At 42.9% G+C, this 22,312-nt stretch overlaps 1 protein-coding gene across 4 annotated transcripts in view; it reads left to right on the forward strand.

Annotated features, from left to right (window-relative positions):
• The first annotated feature begins 285 nt into the window (after positions 1-285).
• lrrfip1a (leucine rich repeat (in FLII) interacting protein 1a) overlaps positions 286-22,312 on the forward strand; it is a 74,198-nt gene continuing 52,171 nt past the window's right edge. Inside the window, exons 1-2 of one of the 4 annotated variants that reach the window (XM_029710836.1) lie at positions 286-917; positions 13,947-14,033. In XM_029710836.1, coding sequence (XP_029566696.1) covers positions 828-917; positions 13,947-14,033 — 177 coding nt within the window. In that variant the 5' untranslated portion in view covers positions 286-827. The remainder of the gene's footprint in view (positions 918-13,946; positions 14,034-22,312) is intronic. The other 3 variants (XM_029710833.1, XM_029710835.1, XM_029710834.1) reach the window with 3 other exon arrangements.

Here is a 22,312-nt window from a genome sequence, read left to right on the forward strand (position 1 = left end):
AGAACGCACTGCAACTGCCTCTGCAACGCAATGCTACAAGGCAAACGCAGCGTTCCATTCGAAATGAATGTACTTCTGGTGTATCAAAACGCAAACACAGTCGGTGTGTTCGAAGCATAAGAAGTGCACGATAAGGTTTGTTTTTAGCGCTCAAAACTCATAAAAAATAGTGGCGAGGGTGTGAGAGACTGCTGTAGTCCCATGGCAATTTGGTGGCTGCCTGCATGAGCCCCGGAAAATGAGTTTGCGTCACACCCGCCATACGAAGCCTTTCATATCAAGCATGCATTTACTTTAAAGGCTGCTCTGACAGCATCGTGTCTCTGTCCAAGCGTGTTAACCAAGTGCATTTACAAAGATACATTGAAAAATAGGTTCGATTTTTTTATTGCATTTTTATTTTGAAAAAAATCTTACATAGCCTATTAAATTATTTTGATTCCATATCTGAATAGATATATTGCCAGTCAATTTATCTTTATTATGCGTGTTTACCAGGTACTCAACTATTTATGATTTCCTCTGGGCAGCTCACGTGTTACAAATGGGCGGATTCGATACAAACGACTGCAACATTTGTTAGAAATGTCCAATTTAGCGTTTGGATAGAAACCTCACAGGAAGAGGTTTTGAAGACGGATGTAACCCAATGACCAATGTCGCGAGCGGTAACGAACGGTTTGCCCAGTCATTTGTGATTTGACAAATGTTTCACCCAACATTGTGACAGGCTAGTTGTACTTTCTTTCCTTGAGACGTGCTTTGGATTTCTCTTCTACATTCAACGATTCGGACCAGTAGCCTAATTACCGGGCAGAAACCAAGACATGGGGACTCAGGGTACTGGACGTAAAAGAAATCCCAATAAGGACAGGTCGACGGCCGAGGATGATACCCTTAATCTCATTGCAAGAGAGGTACGTTTTTTAGATTAGAAAACTATACGGAAGTGGGAAGTACCTTATATTTTTTCACGCAGTTATTGATAAGGTCAGTAGAACCAATGTCCACTTGACAGTATTCATATTATTTCACGCTCATCCTTTTCCCTCCCCTTTCACCAAGTTGGCAGGAATATATTTTGATATATTCTAAATGTTGTGTTACAGCCTAAATTCAAAATTTATTACATTTTTTCCCCCTCATCTATCTACACACTGTATTAAATGTAAATGCATAAATTAGATATTTCTGTAAGTATTCACACCCCTTTACCAAGACACTAAATTGAGCTCAGGTGCATCCAATGTCCTCAAATATATATGAAAATACTATGTCATGTCTCCAAAATAGATATCTATCTTATTACTATTTATTTATTTAACCTTTATTTAACTAGGCAAGTCCGTTAAGAAGAAATTCTTATTTCTTATTGTGGGCAGCAGGTAGCCTAGTGGTTAGAGTGTTGGGCCAGTAACCGAAAGGTTGCTAGATCAAATCCCTGAGCTGACAAGGTAAAACACTGTCGTTCTGCCCCTGAACAAGGCAGTTAACCCACTGTTCCTAGGCCGTCATGACTTGCCTAGTTAAATAAAATGTACAATGACAGCCTACTCCGGCCAAACCGGACGATGCTGGGCCAATTGTGCAATTAATTCTCGCTCAGCATCCCGCCTAACTGACACACAGCTTATTTTTTTCCGATTTTTGGCCACTTTTGTTTTTCTTCTTCTCTGGCCTCCATTGATTTAGTCATTTTAATTTTGGCCATCCTACAAGGGTAAAAACTCCAATAACTTTTGAATGGATAATGATCAAGACATGAGGTTCGGACCATTGGTTTTCTTACAGGACTATCAGCACCAATGAATATATTATTTTACCCATTGGTCAAAACATTTGTTTTGGATTGGACACCCTACATATGGTGACTTTCTGAGGGTGCCAACACACATTCTTTCTAGTTCTTAAATGGTCATATCATCATGCTGTACCAAGCCAACCATCTTAAGACACTTTTGGTAATACAGCTCAGGCAGTTTTAGAAGTACATGATTAGAGGATGTAGTACTTCACCAGTTAATAGAATGGGACCTGCAATGCACCACGGTAGAAACACAACTGTTGAATAGAAGGAAGTGTGGTCTGTTCAGACTCATACCGGATGTTGCATGAACTTTGTATCTCACCTCACACACCAGACATTCTAGTGACTGCTGCTTCATCATTACCCTTGGCAACTCTGTAACAGTTGGCTATTTGAATGTTTTACTTTTCTGGTATCAAGTTAGCAGACTTTATTTACTTTACAGTCTGGGGGTATTTGTCTGGAGTTGCACATTCCTGCAGTTTAGTAATTGTTGCTTCCTGTAGTCAATGTGCAGTGGGCAGAACGTGCTGGTGAAGTTGCTAGTTGTGTTTTAGGGTTTGATAAATAGTGTGTCAAGGGGCAGTTCCCTATAGCTGCCCTTGCACATTTCCTGAGTTATGGTTTGGTTAAAAAACAATTGTCATTGGACTGTTTGCTGTTGGAAGGTAGCTTGGTGTAGTTTCAGGACAGTTGTCTAAATGCTGTATAATATAACTTCTATAGACAGTCAGTAAAGAGAAAATGCTGTGCCTTTTTAAGTGCAGATTGGGTCGAGTCCCACACTGACCATCCTGTCAAGGGGCTGCATGTCAGTCCGGATGTGCTGGCCGATTCTGCTACAAGGGCTTTAAAAATAGAAAGGCCCTGAAATATCAGCTGTTACTGCACACTGCATTCAGATTGGGTCTGTCGTGGGGGATAGGCCATGCCGATTAATCGGTCAACCTCTAATTCTTATAACCTGACGATCGGAGGCAGTTGATCTGAATTAAGCTTCTATTTGTATGCCATTAATAATAGGGATCTTATGGCTACACCAGAGTTACTCGGATGAACCATTCAAAACATATTCCACATGAACAGGTGGTAATATTCTATGGACGACAAACAGCGAGCCCACTGTTTTCAATACAAGAAACTCTGAAGCATTATTCAGACCAAAGGTTGGGATATGGGAATGAAACAGTCCATCAGCAATTACATTTTCTACACAGGTAGTGTTCTCACAATTGAGTCTTTGAATAGTACCCAGTGTTGATGATTGTAAGGAGGCACAGACTCCATCTTTGAATTAGTATGGGTGTAGAGGGATTTACCTCATACATTTGATAAACAAAACAGCGTCTTAACACTTGCTGAGGGGACACTCAAAAACAATCTTTTGGTAGTTTTTATTTTTTATTATTCTGCTGTAAATACAGTCCCAAAAATGTTTGCAAGTTAAGTCAAGTTTTCAAGATCTAGCACTTTCATGCAGACAGAAATACAGCAGGTATGACTCACTTTGCGTCATATGATTGTATTTACAGTGGACTAAAGGGGGGGGGGGAATCCTTTTAAGGGCACTGTTTTGTTTGGCAGGTAAATAGTTTGGGATCACCTTTGGCAAGAGAAGCAAGAGGGCTTACTGCTTTTGTAGTGGAACCACGTCATTTTTTTTTTTAAGCAATAAGCTAATTGTCCTGGGTGCAAGCCCATACGAGTTTTTATTGTTTGTGTAATGCCATTGTACAATTATACGTGCACATTTCTAAGGCATTTGGTTTGTTTTTAAAAGTAGCTAGCATTCTTTTTTTTCTGCCATTGGAGCATCCAGATGAAATGATCTCCGCACGTGTTTTCTATCATGGGTGCCACCGTGTGCTATGATCACCTCCTGTTCACTGTAGCCTATTCTGCGATCAACTAATTTTCTTGACCGCAATGGCTCCCTGTAAAATCCACATACTGTAGGGACCATGGTTAGACTAGCTTCATTTGATTCATTTCCAGAGTTCAGACCCTGAATTATGATTTGAATGTCCTAAATGGGGTTTTTTTTAGCAAAAGTTACAATTAGTCACATTGTGATCTTGTTTCTGTCTACATAGGTGTCCTACATCCTGCAGTTGTAGTGAAAAGTGTGAACATGATCTGAGTAATCTGAATGCATGTATGTTGAAAACCTGTCTTACTACTGTCAGTGAGGATATGGATTATGTCTGTAGAAGGTGAAAGCTTTAATGTAGCTTGAATAACCATGGGATACCCCACTGGGGATTCCTTTCTAAGTGATAGTGAGGGATGATTAAATTATTGAAACCCCGAGAAAGGGTCAAATAAGTTCCCATTCGTCCTGCTGCATCTGCGTGACACTTTCTTTACAAACTGGCATGTCTTGGATTGCTGTATCATCTTTGCAGGAATACCATTCACGAGAGTGGTGGACGGAAATATAGACGCAGGGCATCCTCTGACCAGGCCAGTGTCTGTATCGGTGCTGATTGCTGTCAAGTATTCTGTTGACGCTGGTGTGTTTTGTCTGAGTGCGGTTGGGAGACAAAGTAAGCCGCGGATTAAGTTGCCAGGTCAGCGTTAAGTGACAGACTGAGGGGCAGTGGAGCGATGACGGGGTGAATCAAGTGTTAAGGGAGGATTAGTCTGGGACTCTGAAGCAAGGAGGGGCACAACACACCGTCTTCCTTAATCTGACTGTCATCAATAGGACAGGCCAGATAATTGGCAGTCCTACACATGTGCGTAGGTAGGCACACCACACAAATGCATGCAGTCACGTACACACAGATAAATGCAGACATATGGACAATTAGGCTAAATTATTAAACAATTTAACAATGAGCTGTCATTTCACTCCTGTTTGAACTCCAGCATTTCCAAATCTATTAGTTTAGCTAAAAAGTTTGCCAAATAAAAAAGCAGACTGAGGCTCACACAAACATGCAGATGCAAACATTTAGTACTTCAAACATTTCCTCCATATGTTGAGACATGGACGAGTGGGTTCGGTTAGACTAACCTGCTCTCACCCCTAAAAAGGGAAGTCCCCATATATGGAGGCACTGTGCTTTGGCTTCCTCTTGGTGACATCACACACACACAGGACCCGTAGAGATTATCACAAACGCCTTCCTGTTGATTTGCTTCTACTGTGCTCCCTCCCAACCTGGGAAGCACAGTTCATTGGTCAAAGTCTCTTAATGCTTGTGTTGATTGGTTTGTAGGAAGGAAGAAACCACATGTCAAGAATAAACAGTACTGTCAATGCTGTAGAGGTAATTGTGTCATATTGCCTAATCAATCCCCTCATCATTACAAGCAAAGGCATGTGAAATGTTGACTTGCTGCACACAATGGCTGATTGAGTTTGACCTCTATGTAGGACAAGGAGTTTAAGATGAGGGAAGATTATTATTATTATTTCATGAGCATGGCCTTATTTCTATTACAGCATATTGGATGACTGTCATTCCATTCACCCAACTCAATGTGACATTGACAGGTTTAAGCTACTTCAAGATACAAAGATTTTCCCAATACAGCCTTGTACACTCTTGCATGCATCTAGCTGATTTTAGGGTGTACTCAACAGTTAGAAAAGAGTTTGTTAAATGTTTCTTAATCAGCAGAATGAATACACCCCTGATCACATGCAAAAACAGTTCACTTTCATAGCAGCCACATCAACAGCATGATCACTTTGCTCATTGTATTTGAAGTCGGAAGTTTACATGCAGTTAGGTTGGAACCACTCCACAAATTTCTTGTTAACAAACTATAGTTTTGGCAAGTCGGTTAGGACATCTACTTTGTGCATGACAGAAGTAATTTTTCCAACAACTGGTTTTGGAGCAGTGGCTACTTCCTTGCTGAGCGGCCTTTCAGGTTATGTCAATATAGGAGTCGATTTACTGTGGATGTAGATACTTTTGTACCTGTTTCCTCCAGCATCTTCACAAGGTCCTTTGCTGTTCTGGGATTGATTAGCACTTTTCGCACCAAAGTACGTTCATCTCTGGGAGACAGAACGCGTCTCCTTCCTGAGTGGTAAGACGGCTGCGTGGTCCCATGGCGTTTATACTTGCATACTAATGTTTGTACAGATGAACGCGGTACCTTCAGGCGTTTGGAAATTGCTCCCAAGGATGAAACAGACTTGTGGAGGTCTGCAATTTTTTTTTCTGAGGTCTTGGCTGATTTCTTTTGATTTTCCCATGATGTCAAGCAAAGAGGCACTGAGTTTGAAGGTAGGCCTTGAAATAGTACATCCACAGGTACACCTCCAATTGCCTCACTATGTCAATTAGCCTATCAGAAGCTTCTAAAGCCATGACATCATTTTCTGGAATTTTCCAAGCGCTTTAAAGGCACCGTCAACTTAGTGTATGTAAACTTCTGACCCACTGGAATTGTGATACAGTGCATTATAAGTGAAATAATCTCTGTAAACAATTGTTGGAAAAATTACTTCTGTCATGCAAGTAGATGTCCTAACCGACTTGCCAAAACTATAGTTTAACAAGAAATTTGTGGAGTGGTTGAAAAACAAGTTTTAATGACTCGAACATAAGTGTATGTAAACTTCCGACTTCAACTGTGTCTGTATGTATGTGTTAATCGGCTTTTTTTTGGTCCTCCAATAATCGGTATCGGCGTTCAAAAATCCTAATCGGTCGACCTCTAATAGGTATGCACGGTAGCTTTGACATCCGATTTAACATCGGCGTTAAACTAGACATTGGGCCGATACCGATGTTTAAAATGTTTAGCTAATATTGGCCGATTCCAATATGTTTAGCGACTATATCGTGCATCCCTAGATATTTTCCTTGCCAAAACAATACCGATATTTAAAATTTTAGCGGCCCCTTTAAGCATTCTAGTGTAGTACACACATGGACGCAGCGGTCTAAGGCACAGCATCTCATTGCGAGAGGCGTCACTACAGTCTCTGGTTCGAATCCAGGCTGTATCGCATCTGGCCGTGATTGGAAGTCCCATAGGGCGGTGCACAATTTGGCCCAGCGTCGTTCGGTTTGACCTGGGTAGGCCGTCATTGTAAATAAGAATTTGTTCTTAACTGACTTGCATAGTGAAATAAAGGTGTTACACACACAAAGTTATTTTGTTGGTATTTATGTATGTCCCCATTACCATTTAAAACATAATCAAAACCTATTTATTTCACTTACTTGCTGTGCTGTTTTGTTGTTCATTTGTTCAGTCGTTTCATTCTCAACCAGGATTTCTCATAGTATTGAAACACTGTTTGGGTCTTTGCATGCCAAATAACACTATTTAACGTGAAATAAGCTTGTTGACCAATCAGGACCTGAATATGACTGCACAATAATTTAACGCATTCTTACATTTTTTACGTAGTTATTACACTCACTCGTATTTCATGTCACAACGATTCATCGATACATAGCATAATATCTGTTTCAGTAGCTAACTAATATATAGATAGATTGATGTCATCTAAAATAACCCAAATTTATAAGACGGTTATTATTTGACTAATGGTGGTTGGACCCATCTATGTGAAGCTAGCCACAATAAGGGTTTAACGCTGACCTGGAGAGTTACATTTTTTTTTAAATGTATTTATTTTTTCTCGATCCCCTCTGAAAGGCTGCACATAAACATGCTGCACATCTTATGTTCTCCATGCAAACTTGAACCCATCGGCAATACCATCGACATGAACTTTGGATCTTACTTCTGACACCAAATGTAGATAATTCTGGGGACAGGCATGGTTAAGGTTCCTGCAGCACTTTGTTAAATGGCACAGAGCTGTGTCAGCATCCCCCAGTTTTGATGCAGCGCGACGAATTAACTCTGCGTCTTCAGAGGACAGTCACACCATTTGAAATCCAACCAAATTTGTTGTTTTTTGACAGAACTCTGGGCCATATAGGTCAGAAAAAATAGCTGTGCAGGAGAGGAGCAGCAGGAGGAGAAAGCGATTGCTCTCCCCCTCTCTCAGGGACATTATGGTGTATTGTTATTTATTATACCTCCTATGTGATGCAGGTTTTGTTGTTTGTGTTTGTGGTCTAACAGAAATATGTGATGGGAAGATGTTGTTCTCTGTGAATTGTATAGGAAAGTGTCTGCCAGTATGACTGAGGTTGTGAGACCAAACAACTTTGTCAGCTTTCTAACTTCCTTCCTGTAATTGTTACAGTACTTGAATTAACAATTAGTGTTCAAACTAGATGTAAACCAACTTGTTTCAGCTGTTCCTTTTACCCAGTTGTGAACTTGCAACGTTATTACCTTCTCTTCGGGGACATCAACTACCACTCTCTATGTTGATTGACTGATGTGACCAAAACTTGACTCCAAGATTACTTTGTATGTGACTGGGTGTGTAGCCAGGTGGGGTTAGAGTAATGCTTTGAGATAATGACTAGTATTAGCAAATGCTATTGCTAATCACTAATGGCTGCATATAGTGCAATTTATGGCTGCATATAGTGCAATTTATGGCTGCACTGACTGTTTTGAGAAAGATGAGGGGGTCAGTTGTTCCTTGACTTTTGACCATTTATTTGGATTTATTACGTCTGTCATTAAGAAGTGGTTTGGTCCAAATCGGATGTTAGATATTATATTTAATGATCATTATAAGAATCCTTTAAATTTAAATGGCCAATTTTGGTACAATCAATTGGCTTAAATTCTCAGTTAAAACATTCCTGAAACATTATTTTGTTGAAAGAACATTTATCTTAGAAACGGGTAACTACAGAAACCATTTCAGAACAATCTGTGATGGTGGGTGTCATGGCTTGCTGAAACTAAATGGAATGACCCTGTCCTTAGCTTGTGAGCCACTAGTGGTCGGAGTGGGACTTAAAGGGGATAGGCTAGGCTAATGGTAATGACAACTGCTATACCACAGGGCTCACAGGGAAAACTCTGCCCTGAGGTGGGATTTTAAGGCTGAAGCTAACAAGAAATCTCATGCCACGGAGCTCTCTATGTAACTCCTACTCTCCCCTGGGAGCTAACGAAAGATCAACGTGGCTTACTGGAGATCGGAGATCTAAGCCATTCCAAAGAGAGAGATCCACTAATCTTCTTTCTTGAACTGACCGTACACAAACACAAACACACACACACACACACCTACACTCTGCTTTAGAATTACAAGTCCACTGAGGAATGATTAACTGAGGGAGCAACTATCACACCATTTTAAAAACACATTCAAATAGTGTAGTACTATTAAATTAATGACCACCAATGATCCTGATGAACCCATTCTTGGCATTGCTACAAGTTGTTCATGGCTGTTTAGCACTTATCAGAAAAGGATTTCCCAGAAGTGGGTCTCGCTTGGTAGGCACTAGGCAGCCTTCCACTTCTCTGGAAAATGATTCCGTTCCAGACGCTTTCAAGAACAGACTAAGGCGGACGGTCTTGCCGGAATCTAATGTAAACTCCCTGAGCTGACATTTCCATTCCTCTAAACCACTACTACGTCATCCACCTTTCCTCGCTGGTACACTGTGGCCTCTACCAGTGGTGTATGCTGTTACAGGAAAAAAGGCTCTGTTCCAATCGAAAATGAATCCTTCCTCCATTCTTGAAAGTAATCCCTGATCTCACACTGTTGAAAGCTAGCCCAACCGTCACCTTTTCATCTTATCTAATTGTGTGAGATCAGTGATTTCTTCAGGAAAACTAGGAAGGCAGAACTCATTTCAACAGGGCCTAGAGTTGCATTGTGGAGTTCACAGGTCAAGGCAGTGGACTATAAACTGGTCTGGTATGTTTCACAACGACAGGGAGAGAGTTCTTTCACTACTGCCTGTATGGAACACACAAGCAAGTCCTGCAGGCTCTAGTTTTGTCTTTTTATTATTGTCATGTGGTCAAGTGATGCAAATAAAGACCTAGTTAAGCTGCAGTTGGCCCAAAACAGAGTGACACATCTTGCCCTTCATGGTAATCAGAAGGCTAATATAAATACTATGCATGCCAGTCTCTCTTCTCTAAGAGTTGAAGAGAGACTGACTGCATCACTTTTTATAACAAATGTTAAATTCCAAGTTGTTTGCATAGTCAATTTACACACAGTTCTGACACACACACGCTAACCCTACCAGACATGCCACCAGGGGTCTTTTCACAGTCCCCAAGTCCAGAACAAATTCAAAGAAGCATACAGTATTATATAGAGCCATTATTGCATGGAAGTCACATCTCATATTGCTGAAATAAACCTGTAAACCTGTTTTTTTTTTTTTTTTAAACGGATCAAGCAACACCTCACTGCAAAATGCTTCTCCAGTATTTGACATAGAGATTGTGTATATGTAGGCTATGTCCCGTTTTTACATTTGTAGTTCTGTCCTTGAACTGTTCTTGTCTAATGTTCTGTATTATGTCATATTTCATGCTTTGTGTGGACCCAAGGAAGAGTAGCTGCTGCTTTCTCAACAGCTAATGGGGATCATAATGAAATGCCCAATGTCACCCTACATTTCTGTAGAAGAAAGTGAATGACGAGGACCTTTTTTAAACACATGGTCTGGAGTTGGGGAAACGCAGAGGGGTGAGGGAGGAGGCGTTAGAGCATTCTGTGCAAGCTTGTACAGTGACCCCACCTAGAGGCACATTCTGACAGCCCCAGGGACAGGAAGGACGTGCTTACGCACGCTCTGGCGATCTCCCTCTCTAACACTGTCACTTTGAAGGAAAAGGCCCTGCTCTCACTCAAGTGGATCCAAGTCAACATGCATGAGTACAAACTCCATGTGACACACGCATATAAATCATGGCCATACCCACAGCAATGCTTTTCAAGCTAGGCTGAAAAGACGGGCTACACGGCCTCCTCTTCCTAATATTCTGATGTCCAATCGCTGGAAAATTAACTTTGAACTCAGAGAAAGGCTTCAATCACAGAGGGACATCAGGGAATGCTGTTTCTTTGTTTGTACAGAGCCATGGCTTAAGGACATTACACTCGACTCTGCTATTCAACCAGACAGCTTTTCAATTTTCCATATGGATAACACGACAGGTTCTGGTAAGAGTAGGGGGAGGTGTACGCTTTCTCATCAACAATTCCTGGTGTACCGAAGTTGAAAACATCTCAAGCTCCTGTTCACCTGACCTGGAGTTTCTAATGCCAACCCACTATATGCTGAGGTAATTCACATGTGTTATCACAGCTGTGTACATACCGCCACAACAAACATCAAGGTGGCACTCCGCGAACTGTGCAAGAATCCTCTCACCTGGAAGCAGTCTTTATTGTCGTGGGATATATTAACCAAGCACATTTTAAAACATTCTTCCAAATATCACGAATATGTATCCTGCCCCACGAGAGGAAACATACTGGACCATGTACATACAAACATCCAATCAGATCACGTCTCCCTGTTCCTACTCCCCACCTACAAGCATCAGTTCAAGAGTGAGCCACCAACAGCGGTTCTGGACAGAGGAGGCTGACTCAATGCTGCAGGACTGTTTTTGAGAACTGATTGGAATATGCTCAAAGATTCATCCACCCAGGCCTCATCCATCAACATTGAGGAGTGTACATTGTCAGTCACAGGCTTCATTAGGAAGTGTCTGTTGTACCCAAAATAACAATCCGGACATACCTCAACCGAAAACCCTGGATGACCGGAGATATCTGTGCCATGACGAGAGCCCGTACTGCCGCATTCAATGTCAGCAGAACAAACCTTGTTGACTCGGTGGTGCGCAAAGCATAGAAGACAAGCAGGTGCGAGCTCCACAAATCCATTAGGGACGCAAAAAGACAATACAGACTCAAACTTTAATTGATGTTCCAGCTGTCTAGTGCCCACCAAAACCTCCCTCTGAGACGAGCTTAACACATTCTATGCTCGCTTCGAGGCAGACAACACAACCAGGTGCTTTCGCTCTCTGAGGCTGATGTGAGAAACTCTCGAGTGAATACTTATGGCATCCCTGGCCGCGTCCTCAGTGTTTGCTGACCAGTTAGCAGGCGGCTTCTCGAATATCTTCAACTTGTCCTTTGGCTGTAGTGCCCACCTACTTCAGAGACCACCATCATCCCAGTGCCCAAGAAAAACAAGGTGACATGCCCAAATGACTATCGCCCCGTTACACTCACCCCGGTCATCATGAAGTACTTCGAGGGGTTGGTCATGGCCGACATCAAGGCCAGCATGCCAGGCATTGGACCCACTCCAATTTGCCTACTGCTCCACCAGGTCCATGGAAGATGCCATTTCCATCGCTATTCACACGGCCCTAACACATCTGGACAAAAGGAACACCTATTTGAGAATGCTGTTCATTGACTACAGTTCAGCATTCAACACATTTGTTCCCTCCAAGCCATGGGTCTGGACACTACCCTATGTAACTGGATCCTGGACTTCCTGATGGGTAGACCACAGGATGTGAGGATTGGCAACAACACCTCCTCCACACTGACTCTTAACACAGGGGCCCCCCAGGGGTGTGTCCTCAGCCCTCTGCTGTACTCCCTGTTCACCCACGACTGCATGTCTTTGCACTACACCAACTCCATCATCAAGTTTGCTGATGACACCATGGTTGTAGGCCTGATGACCAACTGATGAGTCAGCCTATAGGGAGGAGGTAAATTAACTGTCATTGTGGTGCCAGAACAGCAATCTCTCCCTCAATGTTAGCAAAACAAAGGAGTTGCTTGTTGACTTTAGGAAGCAAAGGGAACATTCCTCGATCTACTGCAGTCCTGTTGGTGTGGAGAGTCAGCAGTTAAGTTCCTCTGCGTCCACATCACCGAGGACTTGACATGGACCAACACCACCAGTCCTGTCGAGGGAACAGCAGCGTCTCTACTTCCTAAAATTACTGAAGAAATTCGGCATGCCACCCCTGGTCCTCTCCAAATACGATCACTGCACCATTGCGATCATCCTGACTTGTTGCATCACAGCCTGGTACGGGAATTGCTCCATCCAAGACCACAATGCCATCCAGCGGGAGGTGAAGACGGCCCAGTACATCACCAAGACATCTTCTCGAAACGGTGCCTGACGAAGGCCCACAGCATCAAGGACCCCACACACCCTAGTCATGAGCTGTTCACTCCCTTATACTGTCAGGCAGATGGTACCGGACAAAGCTTCTGATACCAACATGCTCCGAGACAGTTTCTTTCTACAAGCCATCAGACTACTGAACACTTGACCTGGACTGACCACCTGCACTGACTCTCAGCACCTTCACACACATCGCAACTGCTGCTACCAGACTTGGCATACTGCACAATTTAAACACTTGCTCCCCCAATCCCTCCTTCCCCAAAATACATGCTCGTCAAACATCTCATTCCAGAATCATGGGCATTAATATGGAGTTGGGTCCCCCCCCCCCCCTTTGATACAGCCTGCACTGCTCTGGGAAGGCTTTCCACTAGACGTTGGAACATTGCTGCGGGGACTTGCTTCCATTCAGCCACAAGCATTAGTGAGGTTGATCACTGATGTTGGGCGATTAGGCCTGGCTCGCAGTCGGCGTTTCAATTAATCCCAGAGGTGGTATTTTCTTATTGTTGTCTAAGGAACCTGCAAGTAAGCATTTCATTGGACGCTATATACCATGTGTATCCTGTACATACGACAAATAAAAATAGAACATTTCACGTAAATATACAAACTGGAATACACACGATTATTTCCGTAATAGACTCTTTAAATAAATAATGTAACTCTCTTTGATAGTCACTTAGTCAGGCGCTGATTTTACTCACATCAGCCTTCCAAATGATAATATACATTTAAAAAATCAAGGTATCAAGGGTTGCATGTGTTTGTTTGCCTCTCCTAATGTATTTAAAGACTGAATCATTGTGTGCCACATACTGTAGAATATTACAAAATAAGCATTGTTCTGATATTAATGGAAGTTGACGTGGTTAATTTCCCAGCAGTGCATTGCAACATACTGTTGTCAAACTGTTGGGAACATGAGCCCTGTCTAGGAAAAGGATTTCTGGTGACATGTTCATCCTCTCCATTTATAGATGTTGGAGTTCATGCTAAACTAATGATCTCTCTCATTCTCCCCTCTCTATTCATCTTCCCTTTCCTTCTCCCTGTTTTCATCTTTCTCTCTAACTTAGGCAGAGGCCAGGCTTGCTCTGAAGAGGGCGGCCAGGGCAGAGGCCAGAGAAATCCGTATGAAGGAGCTGGAGAGACAACAGGAGGAGGTATAACTAAACAGCACTACATTACACCCCAATACACACATAATTTACACACTTATGTTATAGAACACATTCACACAAACATGCATGCAAAATAGTATCCATACCTACAGAACAACTACAGTTCGAAACGACAGACAAAACCAGACCTGATGTAGTAAGGTACATTACAAAGATTTAATCCCAAAACTACCCCAAGCTTTAGGCACCATGACCCATGTCACATGACCAAGGAGTCAGGTCGGGAAGCGGTGTCTGCTATTAAAGACAAAAGGAATTTCCTGTGAACAGTGTTTCATTCTTAAACGTCCTGTGCCAGGGTGGGTCCAGAGGTCACCAGGGTTAATGGTGTACCGTAATCTCCATTGCACTAGAATGCACAGCTGGTCATTTCTACCAAACAAATTAGCCTACACTCTTAAGTCATAGTGTGAGACTTTGGCAACTAAGCCCTTTTTCCACTTACTCAGTCAGATGAACTCATGGATACTATTTTTATGTCTGCGTGCAGTTTGAAGGAAATTGCTAACTAGCGTTAGCAACTGCGCTAACGACATAGATTTAGCACAACTGCTAACTAGTGTTAGCACAATGACTAAGTCTTCTCTAACGTTATTTAGCAATCGCTTGTGAAACTACCTTCAAACTACACACAGAGGCATAAAAATGAATTGCCAAAAAGTCACATTATCCCTTTAACACCATGAGTATAATCAACAGCCAAGAACATTATCATTAGAGATCTAGGAAATAAGGGATCCTAGTTTTGCCTTTTGGACCCATCATTTCTTAATAAGATGAGTCTAATCTTAGAGTGATCTTGAAGTTATGCAATCTTTACATCTAGAAGATTCTAGAGCACATGGTACTACCTAGTTGCCAGCTTACAGTGCATTCGGAATCGTGGCTGAATGACGACATGGATATTCAGCTAGTGGGATGTACGCTGCACCGGCAGGATAGAACAGCACACTCCGGTAAGATGGGGGGGGGGGGGGGCCTTCTGTGCATATTTTTAAACAACAGCTGGTGCCGAAAATCAAAGGAAGTCTCTAGATTTTGCTCGCCTGAAGTAGTGTATACTGTGATAAATTGCAGGCCACACTTCTTGCCTAGAGAGTTCTCAGCTATACTTTTCGTGGCTGTTTATTTACCACCACAAACAGATGCTGGCACTAAGACCGCACTCAGTGAGCTGTATAAGGAAATGAGAAAACAGGAAACCACTCACCCAGAGGTGGCGCTCCTAGTGGCCGGAGACTTTTTAATGCAGGGAAACTTAAATCAGTTCTACCAAATCTCTATCAACATGTTAAATGTGCAACCAGAGGGAAAACATTTCTAGATCACCTGTACTATACACACACAGAGACGTGTACTAAGCTCTCCCTCGCCCTCCATTTGGTAAATCCGACCACAACTCTATCCTCCTGATTCCTGCTTACAAGCAAAAATTAAAGCAGGAAGCACCAGTGACTCGGTCTGTAAAAAAGTGGTCAGATAAAGCAGATGCTAGACTACAGGACTGTTTTGCTATCACAGACTGGAACATGTTCTGGGATTCTTCCGATGACATTGAGGAGCACACCACATCAGTCACTGACTTTATCAATAAGTGCATTGAGGACATCGTCCCCACAGTGACTGTTCGTACATACCAGAAGCCATGGATTACAGGCAACATTCACACTGAGCAAAAGGGTAGAGCTACCACTTTCAAGGTGCGGGACTCTAACCCGGAAGCTTACAAGAAATCCTGCTATGCCCTGCGACGAACCATCAAACAGGCAAAGCGTCAATACAGGGCTAAGATTGAATCATACTACACCAGCTCCGATGCTCGTCGGATGTGGCAGGGCTTGCGAACTATTAGACTACAAAGGGAAGCAAAGTCGCGAGCTGCCCAGTGACACGAGCCTACCAGACGAGCTAAATCACTTCTATGCTCGCTTCGAGGCCAGCAACACTGAGGCATGCATGAGAGCATCAGCTGTTCCAGATGACTGTGTGATCACGCTCTCCGTGGCCAACGTGAGTAAGACCTTTAAACAGGTCAACATACACAAGGCTGCGGGGCCAGATGGATTACCAGGACGTGTGCTCCGGGCATGTGCTGACCCAACTGGCAGGTGTCTTCACTGACATTTTCAACATGTCCCTGATTGCGTCTGTAATACCAACATGTTTCAAGCAGACCATAGTCCCTGTGCCAAAGAACACCAAGGCAACCTGCCTAAATGACTACAGACCCGTAGCACTCACGTCCGTAGCCATGAAGTGCTTTGAAAGGCTGGTCATGGCTCACATCAACACCATTATCCCAGAAACCCTAGACCCACTCCAATTTGCATACCGCCTAAACAGATCCACTGATGATGCGATCTCTATTGCACTCCACACTGGCCTTTCCCACCTGGACAAAAGGAACACCTATGTGAGAATGCTGTTCATTGACTACAGCTCAGCGTTCAACACCATAGTACCCTCAAAGCTCATCACTAAGCTAAGGAACCGGAGACTAAACACCTCCTTCTGCAACTGGATCATGGACTTTCTGACGGGCCGCCCCCAGGTGGTGAGGGTAGGTAACACATCTGCCACGTTGATCCTCAACACTGGAGCTCCCCAGGGGTGTGTGCTCAGTTCCCTCCTGTACTCCCTGTTCACCCATGACTGCATGGCCAGGCACGACTCCAACACCATCATTAAGTTTGCAGACAACACAACAGTGGTAGGCCTGATCAATGACGAGACAGCCTATAGGGAGGAGGTCAGAGACCTGGCCGGGTGGTGCCAGAATAACAACCTATCCCTCAACGTAACAAAGACTAAGGAGATGATTGTGGACTACAGGAAAAGGAACACCGAGCACGTCCCGATTCTCGTTGATGGGGCTGTAGTGGAGCAGGTTGAGAGCTTCAAATTCCTTGTCCACATCAACAACAAACTAGAATGGTCCAAACACACCAAGACAGTCGTGAAGAGGGCATGACAAAGCCTATTCCCCCTCAGGAAACTCAAAAGATTTGTCATGGGTCCTGAGATCCTCAAAAGGTTCTACAGCTGCAACATCGAGAGCATCCTGACCGGTTGCATCACTGCCTGGTATGGCAATTGCTCGGCCTCCGACCGCAAGGCACTTCCGAGGTTAGTGCGTATGGCCCAGTACATCACTGGGGAAAAGGAAAATATCACACCTTTTTTGTTGTAGTAGGGACAGTAACATTAGTTCTCATCTTTATACTTTAAGCATTTCTATGTTTAGCTCACATATAAATTAGAAGTATGCATCAAGGTTCTGTAATAGAATAAATGTGGCAAAAAATAGACATTTAATACAGTGCCTTTTATCAGTCGTGTGTGTGTGTGTGTGTGTGTGTGTGTGTGTGTGTGTGTGTGTGTGTGTGTGTACATATACACACTACCGTTCAGAAGTTTGGGGTCACTTAGAAATGTCCTTGTTTTTGAAAGACCAAAAAAAAAAAATCTCTTTTTAAAATATCAAATTGATCAGAAATACAGTTTAGACATTTAATGTTGTGAATGACTATTGTAGCTGGAAACTGCTTTTTTTATTTGTTTTATTTTTATGGAATATCTACATAGGCGTACAGAGGTCCATTATCAGCAACCATCACTCCTGTGTTCCAATGGCACATTGTGTTAGCTAATCCAAGTTTATCATTATCAAGGCTAAAAAATCATTAGAAAATCCTTTTGCAATTGTTAGCACAGCTGAAAACTGTTCTTTTGATAAAAGAAGCAATCAAACTGTCCTTCTTTAGACAAGTTGAGTATCTGGAGCGTCAGCATTTGTGGGTTCGATTACAGGCTCAAAATGGCCAGAAACAAAGTTCTTTCTTCTGAACCTCGTCAGTCTATTCTTGTTCTTTTTCAAGTGAGAAATTGCCAAGAAACTGAAGATCTTGCACAACGCTGTGTACTACTACCTTCACAGAACTGTGCAAACTGGCTCTAAACAGAATGTGGGAGGCAGGTAAGGCAGGTCCTCACCAACCTCACCGGCAACAACGTCGCCGATGGGCACAAACCCACTGTCGCTGGACCAGACAGGACTGGCAAAAAGTGCTCTTCACGGACAAGTCACGGTTTTGTCTCACCACGGGTGATGGTCGGATTCGTGTTTATCGTCGAAGAAATGAATGTTATACCGAGGCCTGTACTCTGGTGTGGGATCGAGTTGGAGGGTCCGTCATGGTCTGGGGCGGTGTGCCACAGCGTCATCGTTCTGAGCTTGTTGTCATTGCAGGCAATCTCAATGGTGTGCGTTACAGGGAAGACGTCCTCCTCCCTCATGTGTTACCCTTCCTGAAGGCTCATCCTGACATGACCCTCCAGCATGACAATGCCACCAGCCATACTGCTTGTTCTGTGCGTGATTTCCTGCAAGACAGGTATGTCAGTGTTTTGCCATGGCCAGCGAAGAGACCGGACGGATCTCAATCCCATTGAGCACGCCCCAGAAATGTCCGGGAACTTGCAGGTGCCTTGGTGGAAGAGTTGGGTAACATCTTACAGCAAGAAGTGGCAAATCTGGTGCAGTCCATGAGGAGGAGATGCACTGCAGTACTTAATGCTGCTTAGGTACTGGCTTACTTTTGATTTTGACCCCCCCCCTTTGTTTAGGGACATATTATTCTATTTCTGTTAGTCACATGTCTGTGGAACTTGTTCAGTTTGTCTCAGTTGTTGAATCTTATGTTCATACAAACATTTACACATTAAGTTTGCTGAAAATAAACGCAGTTGACAGTGAGAGGACAGATTTTTTTTGCTGGGTTTAGTTACAAAAACATCTAATCTGTGCTTTAGAAACAAAATGGTGTGCTTCTTGACTGTTGACCAATACCTGGTCATCAGCATTGGAGCGCAAAGTTTAGCACACAGATAATCCTATCCATTTTAGTAAGCAAGGCGCACTTTTCATTTTCTTTGGTTTTGCCTGGAAAAAAACAGAGTAGCCTACCTCATTATCCATATAAAATAGTTTAAGAACCACTGCTAGCGAGCAGTTTCTGATTTACTGTACAACTATAGGATTTGGTGCAGCGCAAACTTTAAATTGTAGGGAAAGACTATTGCCATAAATATGCAGCTCCAAAAAAAATTGGTGATCAAGAATATTAACTGTTTACTTTGAAAGCTCACCAGCTTTAGGGCATCAAGCAACAATTACTAGCATAGGCCTACTGGTCTTTTGGTATGTCAAAATTGACATTGATCGTTTGCATTTGGAATTTGTTGTTTTTAAAATGTATTACATAGTAAAAATGTGGTGTAGCCTCAATAAATAGACAAAGATTTGTAGTTGAACAAGTCATTGCATGTAGGCTATAGATATTTCTTTTTACTTGACTTGTTACTTACTGTTAGAATGCACGACATGGACTTGATTCGATCCATTCTGCTTGGGACTCGACTCTGACCTTGTGACTTGAATAATAGTGATTTAGTCCTACCTCCTGAGTTTGTCATTTATATTTAGCAGTTGTCCCATTTTAGATGTGAAAAATGCCAGCAATGAGACACTCACTCAAAAGACACGTGGTTGAGCAAATAGCACCGTCCCTGTGTTATGGTAGACATAAACAGGTGGATCATCTGGACCAACTATTGAGGAAGTTGACTAAACCATTTCAACCATCTCCCCCTATCAAGCAACGTTTGAAATATGTTCTACCCTCTTGTGGCTTTGAGTCAGTGACTCAATTAACACAGATTAACAGTCAGTGTTCAGATTAGTCTGGTCAGGAAGTTTGTGTGTAGTTTAAACCCTCAATCCAAGCCTCAAAGTAGCTTAGTGGTCTGTGCTCCTTAGTGAAGCCTCTAGTTGACTAACAGTGCTTTGCTCCAACGACGTTGAGTCTGAACAACACGAGCAGAGGGTGGCTATGCTTTCTACTACTGTCCGGATGCTAACTTTAGGAGATATACTTTTCAACTGGAGAAACTCTCAAGCCAGCAGTGGATTACTAGCTGTATCTCTACAGTAGTGCTAACCTGAATCATCAGGTCGTTGTTGTAGCATCTGACCTGGGAACTTTCAACCTCCCTGATCCCATCTGCAAGCCAGGCCGTCATCATTGGCGACGTCTATATGGCACACGCTACGTTTGCATCGTGACAGCAGCAGGACGGCCGGGCGGTGGTTGGCAGGGAGGAGGATCCGGGCTGCCCTCAATGGGCGTCCGGGGACCCCTCCAAATAGAAAGGTGAGCTCGGGATGTTTGAGGCTAGTTGGGACATGAAGTGGGCGGTACAGTACCTAAGCTTATTGTGTGAATGTAACTCATCTGATTAATGGACTTGCACTGAGCGAGGCAAGTTAAGTATTTACGTGTTTATATACACTTGAAAAATTAAGTAGCGCTTTTCATTCTTGACCAAAAACACACGCTCACTGTATAGTGATGTAGGTCTTTAGATGTTGTACACATGAAATTGTCATGCCTAGCTTTATCCGCAACAGTATATTCCATTTAGTGTGACTCGAGCCATTTCTTCCACCAGCTGTGCTGCGTGGGCTACACGCAGTTTATAAAAGGGACGTATTTGGGTGTTTTTGGGGGATTTTATTAAGGTCTTTTGGTCACCCCCACAGTGCACAATTTGCAATGGGGAACTCTATTGCAGCTGGGGTAAGTTTTTCAAAAACAAGTGAAATCACCAAAAAAGTTTCTGCACCCTTCGATAACATTGCATTTACGTTAAAGAAAATCAATTTATTTCAGGAATTGTAAACCACTCCTTGAAACTTATCAAGCATTTATCAAATACTTTGGTCGGGGCCTGGCGCTGTGGAGGATAGCGGACATTTTATGGGCTCTTTATGATAACTTTTTTTAGTTATTACCTATGACCAAAAACAGCTTCTGTACATCAGAACAGCTATCACTAACCTCGATTTGCATGACAATTTTCTACTTCAACGAGTCGGCAGCTCTGGAACTTCTGCTTACTCCCGACCGGGCCCTAATCGCCGGGATTCAAAAGAAATGAAGGTGCAACAGTCAAGCGAGCCGGGATCCTGACGAGACAGTTGGCGAGCATATAAACCGCCTATTCCCTGCGTTCTATTAGCGACTGTACAGTCACAAACTGGATGAGCTCCGCTCGAGTCTATTCTATCAACGGGACCTGAAGAATCATAATATTCTTTGTTTCTCGGAGTCGTGGCTGACAAGGACATGGATAATGTACTGTACAACTCGCTGTTTTTTTTTTTCATGCATCGTCTAGACTGGATGGCAGCCTCGGGTAGGACAAAAGGGGGATGGGTGTGTCTCTTTGTTAAGAAAAGCTGGTGCGCGATCTCTAATGTTAAGGAAGTCTCAAGTTTTTCTCATGATAAGCTGCAGACCATACTATTTACCAAGATAATTTGAATCTATATTTTTCATAGCGGTCTATTTACCACCACAAACCGATGCTGACACTAAAATCTCACTCAACAAGCTGTATAGGGCTATAAGCAAACAACAAAATGCACATCCAGAGGCGGCGCTTCTCGTGGCCGGTGATTATTATTTTTTTTTAAATGTAATTTTTTTTACCCAATTTTTACCAGCATGTCACCTGTGCAACTAGAGCCGATAACTCTAGATCACCTTTACGCCACACACAGAAACATAAACAAGGCTCTACCTCACCCTCCCTTTAGCAAATCTGACCATAACTCTATCCTCCTGATTTCGCCTTAGAAGCAAAAACTCAAACGAAGTACCAATGATGCGCTCATTACGGAAGTGGTCTGATGAAGAGGATGCTAAGCTACAGCATTGTTTCGCTAGCACAGACTGGAATATGTTCTGTGATTCATCAAATACCACAAGTCACCAGCTTATAAGTGCATCGATGACGTCGTCCCCACAGTGATTGTACGAACATATCCCAACCAGAAGCCATGGATTACAAGCAATATCCGCACTGAGCTAAAGGCTAGAGCTGCCGCTTTCAAGGAGCGGGACACTAATACGGGCGCTTACAAGAAATTTCGCTACGACCTCTGAGACAATCATACAGGAAAATCATTATGGTAGCGTCCCACCTGGCCAACATCCGGTGAAAATGAAAAGCGTGAAATTCAAACTACAGAATTATAAATATTTAACTTTCATAAAATCACAAGTGTAATACATCAAAATAAAGCTTCACTTCTTGTTAATCCAGCCGCTGTGTCAGATTTCAAAAAGGCTTTACGGCGAAAGCACACCATGTGAATATCTGAGGACAGCGCCCCACATACAAAAGCATGAAAAACA

The sequence above is a fragment of the Salmo trutta genome, chromosome 24, assembly GCF_901001165.1.
Source record: "Salmo trutta chromosome 24, fSalTru1.1, whole genome shotgun sequence".
In the NCBI taxonomy this organism is placed as follows: domain Eukaryota; kingdom Metazoa; phylum Chordata; class Actinopteri; order Salmoniformes; family Salmonidae; genus Salmo; species Salmo trutta.